Source organism: Anolis carolinensis, unplaced genomic scaffold (assembly GCF_035594765.1).
Source record: "Anolis carolinensis isolate JA03-04 unplaced genomic scaffold, rAnoCar3.1.pri scaffold_13, whole genome shotgun sequence".
Lineage (NCBI taxonomy): Eukaryota > Metazoa > Chordata > Lepidosauria > Squamata > Dactyloidae > Anolis > Anolis carolinensis.
The window spans coordinates 17344430-17353153 of record NW_026943824.1 but is presented as its reverse complement, the minus strand read 5'-3'; the positions used below and the strand labels follow the sequence as shown (position 1 = coordinate 17353153).

General features: G+C 38.1%; 1 protein-coding gene across 4 annotated transcripts in view; it reads right to left on the bottom strand.

Annotated features, from left to right (window-relative positions):
- antkmt (adenine nucleotide translocase lysine methyltransferase) overlaps nt 1-7918 on the bottom strand; it is a 48368-nt gene extending 40450 nt beyond the window's left edge. For 3 of the 4 annotated variants that reach the window (XM_008121032.3, XM_062964279.1, XM_062964278.1), the window contains exons 1-5: nt 7827-7918; nt 4753-4916; nt 3159-3263; nt 858-998; nt 215-265 (exon numbers count right to left, since the gene is read on the bottom strand). In XM_008121032.3, the coding sequence (XP_008119239.2) occupies nt 215-265; nt 858-998; nt 3159-3263; nt 4753-4916; nt 7827-7914 (549 nt within the window). In that variant the 5' untranslated portion in view covers nt 7915-7918. The other variant, XM_008121031.3, reaches the window with a different exon arrangement.
- Between the last annotated feature and the right edge of the window lie 806 nt (nt 7919-8724).

Genomic DNA, 8724 nt, shown 5'->3' with positions numbered 1-8724 from the left:
ACATTTGACTACAAAAATGGCTTGGATTATCCAGAGGCTTGGATAAGCGAGGCTTGGATAAGTGAGACTCTACTGTATATACAATATGTTATAATTATTATATATTATTGTAAATTATATTGTGTATATATATATATATATGTATACATACACATACACACACACACACACACACACACACACATATATGTCTGTACAAAAAAATTGTACTTACCACACTGGGAGCCAGAAACACTGTTACATTCTTGCAGTCTGAGAGATCCACCTTTAAAAATGGGATGAGGGAAAAGTCTCACTTATCCAATATATTCGTTTATCCAAGCTTCTGCTGGCCCGTTTAGCTTGGATAAGTGAGACTCTACTGTACATATAATATTCATAATATTATATTGTAATATGATATAATACTAATCATACAATATAATAAGAGGCAAAGAATATAACTTGTTTGTCTGGTCAAATTCAATCCTTATCCACTTCAATCCAAGGTCATTTCCTGCCTTATATTCAAGACAACAGTAACAATATGTAACCCCATCATTTTGGATTGTCAGCTTTTTTCATGAATACATATAATCTTGGAACTACATAAAAAATAGTTGTGTCTGAAATTCAAAATTATAGATCTTTATTTGGAAGAAAATCAGTATGTGTTAACTCCAGAAGACAGGATTGTGACCATGTCTTGTTTTTTTATGCTTTTGTCCACTTACAGTGGGTCTCCTATCCCCACTTTTTAAGATATTGTAATTATGTAAATAAAAAATTATAAAAAAAGGTTTATGTGGGACCCTTAAGGGTCTCGCCTGTCTTGTTACAATACCTAGAATTCCACTCCGCAGGAGCTTCAGCCTCACCTTCCAAAGATCTTCTCGAAGGAAAGAGACCTTTCCGTAGCAGCCGGCCTTCCAGGCATGATAGCCGGACCGTCGCAAGAGCCATGGATTGAGTTCGTAGCCGATGGCTGGCCTGAAGCCTTGCTTGTAGGCTTCCAATACCTGGAGGCAATACAGCCATCACGTCTCAGGAAATTACTTTGCATATTACTATATGCTATAACTAAAAAGACTACTTTTCTAGCTGGCAGATTCTTCATACTGAGCACGATAAACAGCAAAAGAATTTTGAGCAGGTGCAAATTCAAAGAACAGCAAATACAAAACTAAGGAACCATAAAATAAGCAAGGAGAAGCTTAAATCTATCCTTAGTATTTCTACGCTTCTATCCTAACATATAATAATAATAATAATAATAATAATAATAATAACTTTATTTTTATACCCCGCCTCTATCTCCCCGGAGGGGACTCAGGGTGGCTTACATGGGGCCAAGCCCGAATAAAAACAGTAGCAGTATAAAACACAGCAATAGACAACAACTTGCACAATAAAAAAATAAAAAAATAAAATAAAATAAAATAAAAAATTAAACATTAGCCAATAAAAAACAAGAACTAATAAAAACATGGATTAAAACTGAGAGATTATAAAAGTAGACTGGGTAAGGTGCACCATATAAATATTGTAAACACGAGGTGACTGATAAAGTGCTGCAAATTCTGGGAAGTGCAAATTGGGATGGGAATAGACCCTGTGTCTATATCGAGTTGACAAAGGTAAAAAGTGCAAACCGGTACAAGAATGGTCACAGATACAGATATAAGCTTCTATCTAGATCTATTGTTGGACATACAAAAAACTCCATTGTTTGGACAAAGCATCTGTTCTGTCTTGACCACTCTAGCTTGCAAGGGACTTATCTATCTATCTATATAAAAGAGTGATGGAATCACGGCAGAGGACAAAACAACAAAACTAAACACCTCACAACCTCGAAAACTGACAGCACAACCCCTCATCCATGCCTCTAGGTTGATACAACAAAAACTACCACCAATTCCTCAATACTTCATTTCCCATACCACCATACTTTGCCACAGCAACGCGTGGCCGGGCACAGCTAGTATATATATATATATATATAAATGTAATATGCATTTTTCCCATGGAGTAAACAACAAAACCACTGAACCAAATCACACCAAATTTGGCCACAAAAGACATAGTTATCAAATCTATGTCTTTCAATAAAAAAACCCTAGAAAAATAAAGTCCAAATAACAGAAAACGCCCAATTGCTTACCATGCATTCGCAGAGCCCCACCCCCCTCCACCCCGGAACTGAAACAACTACATTACCCAGAGGACCTCATAGCTGTGTGCGGAGCCTAACGTCACTATTAAAAAACGTTGCCATGGTGGAACAGCCTTGCAGCTTCAAAGCCAGGCTGCTTCCTAACCAGACAGTTCCTCCGTTGGCCACCTTGAATACCACTGAACAGCCTTACAGCTTCAAAGCCAGAATGCTTTCTAACCAAAGGGATCCTAACCACCAGACTATGCCACAGCAATGTGTGGTCTGGCACAGCTAGTTTATTTATAAAGTGATTCTAAAGGTTCTTTTTTCATTTATCTATCTAGTGGGATGCAATTTTGAAGATTTCAAAAAATGTTGGGATGACTCAGTAATGGAAATACTTGTGTAAGCAGATGAGTATTTCATTCTATAAGGGGCCGGGCTGTGGCGCAGGCTGGTAAAGCAGCCTGCTGCAATAAATCACTCTGACCAGGAGGTCATGAGTTCAAGGCCAGCCCGTGGCGGGGTGAGCACCTGTCAATTAAAAATAAAAAATAGCCCCTGCTCGTTGCTGACCTAGCAACCCGAAAGATAGTTGCATCTATCAAGTAGGAAATAAGGTACCACTTATAAAAAGTGGGGAGGCAAATTTAACTAATTTACGACGTTGGAATGAGGAAGTGCGGTCAGAGTGGATTATGAAGCAGCTGCTCCCCCCTGTGGCCAGAATTGAACATCCCCTCAGGAGAAGGTTAAATTGCCTCTGCGTCTGTCTGTCTCTGTCTCGGTTCTATGTATATGGGCATTGAATGTTTGCCCTGTGTGTGTATAATGTGATCCGCCCTGAGTCCCCTTTGGGGTGAGAAGGGCGGAATATAAATACTGTAAATAAATAAATAATAAATAAATGTAACCTTGAGACCCAAGCCTCTTCTTTGGAGCCAATTCTCTATATTATATTGTCTGTTTCTTCCCACAACATCTCTTTGCACATCTCACTTAAGCAGCATACTGTGCTTACAATTCTGCCGTCTCCAGATCCCAAATCAACCATCTTTCCTGAGCGTCCTTTCAGCAGCGACATGACATTCTCCACTTGCTTGATACTTGCTGGAACATAAGGCACCTGGATGAGAGGAAAAGGCAAGGTCTGTTGGAAAGGGCCATAGTCCACAACAAACTATGATTTATAGTGATGGGAGTAGGCTTAAATACCTAAGTATCTATCCTTATGAAATAAGGGGAAAAATCACTGCGATAAATAATAAATCTAACACAAGCTTTGTGTTTAAGGTGCTTTGTTGAGATACAACCATTTCCTTTGTGGTAGTCCCTTAAAAGGGATACGGATATGCTAATACCCCTCTGGCCTTCCATTTGTTTATTTGTTGGGCACCAGAAACTGAGGATTTCCCACATTATTTACTCTCATAGACATTATACTCAGAACCAAGGTTTGAATTCTTAGGATCTTTCCTGGCTAACCTAATTCACTATAATGTGTCAAAATAATTATATCTCCTGTGTGATATCAATTCTACACTAACTCGCAAGATTTCGTTTTTCGCATCAATGAATATATTTATTTATTATTTATTATTACAATATTTATATCCCGCCCTTCTCACCCAACAGGGGACTCAGGACGGCTTACAATAAAACACACATATAAAAACTATACAATACACTATAAATCAGTTAAAAAGATTAACTTACATAAGACATTCATAGAATGCATTATAAAATACAAATAGGCGTGTTCAAGTTTAAAAGACTGGGTCTGTCAATTGAGTTCCAGCGTACATCATAGTAATTAATGCTACTGATTCTTATTCGAAAGCCTAAAATTATTGCTGACATTGTAGTTGACTGTTACGGGGATACTCTTAGCTAAACAATTTTTGTTTCAATGTTATGTTGCATCTTAATGGCACGTTGTATCTTAACATGTATGTTTTATGTAGTACTAGCTGTGCCCGGCCACGCGTTGCTGTGGCAAAGTGGTGGTGGTAATTTTTGTGTAATTGTTGTGTAATTTTTATTTGACTTTATTTGCATTTTTATTAATTTTATTGTAAGTTATATTTTTATTTATTATATTTTATTATTTTCTTGAATTATTTTTAGTTATTTTCTGTTATTATAGTATTTTATTGTATTAATGTTTTAGTGTTTTTTATTGTTTTTTATTGGGTTGCTAGGAGACCAAGTTAGAGGAGCTTAGCCTTCTAACTGGCAGCAATTGAATAAAAGCAATTATTCCTCTCTCTCTAATTAGGACTTTATTTTTCTTTTCTTTTTGTTGTATCAACCTAGAGGCGTGGATGATGGATTGTGTTGTCAAATTTCGAGGTTGGAGGGCCTGTAGTTTTGTGGGTTGCCATGACGCCATCACTCTTTTATATATATAGATTTATGTAATGTTTTATATTGTTGCCTTCTTACATATTGTATTTATTTGTGTGAATGCAAATGACATAGCATTAATAAACAGAAACTTGTCTTTGTATGTGTGTTACAACTAGCAGGTTATGTACGGTGTATATATACCCATATTTACTTGAGCCTAATGCCCCATCAAAGCTAATGCGCACCTCAGTTTTCAAACCCCTCACCTGCAGCTTTAAAGGCACTTTGCGGAATCCTGGCATAAGAATCCCTGCCCAGACGACGTAAGCAGTCAGGCCGGTGCCGGCAGCAATCTGAAGGAGGCCCCAGCCATCCACGGTTTTGCCTTGCAACTCAGCTGCAGCTTCTCCTGCATCTTCAGGATTCATGTCTGCAAAACCAAAGAGATATGCAAATCGTGGTGGGGTGTGTGTGACAAAATGATAAGGATAGAATAATAGAGTTGGTAACTGACCACATGGGCCATCTAGTCCAAGCCCTTTCTTCCATGTAGGAAAAGCACAATCAAAGCACCCCCAACAGATAGCCATCCAGCCTCTGTTTAACAATTCCCAAGGAAGGAGCTTCCACCAAATTCCAAGGTAGACAGTACCACTGCTGAACAGCTCTTTTTAATAATAATAATAATAATAACTTTATTTTTATACCCCGCCCCATCTCCCCAGTGGGGACTCGGAGCGGCTTACATGGGGACCAAGCCCGAAACATACAACAATAAAACGATAAAACAATTATTCCAACAGTAAAACATCAATATCAATAAAACCATCATTGTAATCAACATACAGCATAAAGTATTAAAATCAGGAGACTAAAACAAGGATCTGGGCCAAAGTGCAGAATATATCAAAATGGGAGAGGTAGTTTCTCAGTCAAAATAGTCCATAAAGTGCAAAATAGTAGTGGCAGAAAATCCTATAGTTGGATGGGCAGATAGTTCAACCTAATAATTAATCGTCGAAGGCCTTTTGGAAGAGCCAGGTTTTTAGGCTCTTTCTTACGGTAAGTACGTTAAATCAGGGCCAGTTAATACCTCCTAACAAAGTTTTCTGCCAGGCAGGAAGCAGCCAGGCTTTGAAGATGCAATAATAATTATTATTATTATTATTATTATTATTTTATTTTTATACCCCGCCCCATCTCCCCAAAGGGACTCGGGGCGGCTTACATGGGGCCAAACCCCATGTAACAATATAAAAACAAAGCAATAATACAAGTCAATCAACAATAAAAAACAAGTCATAAAAGATCACATACAAAAAATGTAATGATAAAATCTTGGGTTGGCTCCAAAAGAAACTGGGCCGAAAGTGCAAGTTATGTCGGTATCATCAGGGAGAGATGCAAGGCTTTTCAATGCTAGTCAAGGTGGCCAATTGAAACATTCACACTTTCCTCCAACAGACAGTAGTTCTTTCTCCCACCCTGGACATTATTCCACAGATATATAAAAACTCCACTTGCCTAGTTTCCAACAGACCTCACAACCTGTCAGGTTGCCTGCCATAGATGTGGGCAAAGCCTCAGGAGAGAATGCTTCGGGAACATGGCCATACGACCCGAAAAACTCACAGCAACCCTTGCTATGTATCTATTATTAGGATGTATTATTTTATTGTATGACACAGCAAACAAGATAGATATGCTGGATTTCGTTTCACAAAATCACAAGTCGAACACTTCCCAAGTGTCTAGGACTGTGTGATGTATTTTCGAATGATGCACGTAGATCCCAGTAGGGTGGCCTTTTGCAGCTGTATTATTATTGTATTATTATTATTATTATCTATATATATAGATAGATAGATAAAAGTGTAATGTGCATTTTTCCCATGGAGTAAACAACAAAACCACTGAACCAAATCACACCAAATTTGGCCGCAAAAGACACAGTCATCTAATCTATGTCTTTTAATCAAAATAACCTAGAAAAATAAAGTCCAAATAACAGGAAAAATGCCAATTGCTTACAACGCATGCACAGAGCCCCACCGGGGAACTGAAACAACTACATTACTCAGAGGACCTCATAGCTGTGCATGGAGCCTAACCCCACTTCTTAAAAACGTTGCCATGGTGGAATAGCCTTGCAGCTTCAAAGCCAGGCTGTTTCCTAACCAGAGGGATCCTCCATTGGCCACCTTGAATAGCACTGAACAGCCTTGCAGCTTCAAAGCCAGGCTGCTTCCTAACTAGAAGGATTCTCCATTGGCCACCTTGAATAGAACTGAACAGCCTTGCAGCTTCAAAGCCAGGCTGCTTTCTAACCAGAGGAATCCTCCGTTGGACACCTTGAATAGAACTGAACAGCCTTGCAGCTTCAAAGCCAGGCTGCTTCCTAACTAGAAGGATCCTCCATTGGCCACCTTGAATAGCACTGAAGAGCCTTGCAGCTTCAAAGCCAGGCTGCTTCCTAACCAGAGGGATCCTCCATTGGCCACTTTGAATAGCACTGAACAGCCTTGCAGCTTCAAAGCCAGGCTGCTTCCTAACCAGAAGGATCCTCCGTTGGCCACCTTGAATAGAACTGAACAGCCTTGCAGCTTCAAAGCCAGGCTGCTTCCTAACCAGAAGGATCCTCCGTTGGCCACCTTGAATAGCACTGAACTGCCTTGCAGCTTCAAAGCCAGGCTGTTTCCTAACCAGAGGGATCCTACCCACCAGACTATGCTGCAGCGTTATATTATTACAGTAGAGTCTCACTTATCCAACACTCGCTTATCCAATGTTCTGGATTATCCAACGCATTTTTGTAGTCAATGTTTTCAATATATCATAATATTTTGGTGCTAAATTCATAAATACAGTATTTACTACATAGCACTACTGCATATTGAACTACTTTTTCTGTCAAATGTGTTGTATAACATGATGTTTTGGTGCTTAATTTGTAAAATAATAACTTAATTTGATGTTTAATAGGCTTTTCCTTAATGCCTCCTTATTATCCAACATATTCGCTTATCCAACGTTCTGCCGGCCCGTTTATGTTGGATAAGTGAGACTCTACTGTATATATTATTATTATTACCATGTTTATTTTTACCTTGATTTATTTCCCCTGAAGGGGACTCAAAGCAGCTTCTTCACATAAAAGTCCCAGCATCAACATTTGCAAATATACGAACATCAAAAAAGGATTAAATATAAAGTGTTTTTTAAAAAGCTTGCTTAATTCGTTTACTTATTGATTTCTTCTGTATTTCTATCCTTATGCTCAAAAGGAAGGTTTCAAGTTAAGAATGGCTTTCGATAAGCAAAGCCTCAGGCCTCGTTTTACCTCCAGCGGAAGTCCGGTCGGCTTGAAAGCGCAAGGCAATGGGTCCGTCCCTTAAAATGCTCGGTGTGGAAACAAGCGCACCGAGCATTGAGTTCCGCCTGAAAACAAAGGAATAGGGAAGGAAGGCTATTGCTGTGATTTTTTTCAGGCTCTCTGGCCATATTCAAGTATTGATTGATTGATTGATTGATTGATGTCATTTATATCCCATCCTTCTCACCCCGAAGGGGACTCAGGGCGGCTTACAAATTATATGTACATACAATATATGACATTACAGTAGAGTCTCACTTATCCAACACTCGCTTATCCAACGTTCTGGATTATCCAACGCATTTTTGTAGTCAATGTTTTCAACATATCATGATATTTTGGTGCTAAATTCGTAAATACAGTAATTGCTACATAGCATTACTGCGTATTGAACTACTTTTTCTGTCAAATTTGTTGTATAACATGATGTTTATATATGAGAGTATATATGGTACATTTATTATTTTTCTCTATTATTAATGGTATTATTACATTTATTATTTTTCCCTGTTATTGTTGCTACTATTACATTTATTTTACTCTATTTTTATTTTTATTATTAATACATTTATTATTTCACTCTGATATTATTATTATTATTGCATTTATTATTTTACTCTATTATTACATGTATTATTTTCCTGTAATAATAATAATAATAATAATTCTCTATTATTGTTGCTACTATTACATTTATTTTACTCTATTTTTTAGAGTAAAATAAATGTAAAATAAATGCTCTACCACCTGGCTGTGGCACAGGCTGGAGAGCAAGCCAGCTGCAACCAGCTGCAATGAATCACTCTGACCAGGAGGTCATGAGTTCGAGGCCCGCTCGGAGCCTATGTTTGTCTTGTCTTTGTTC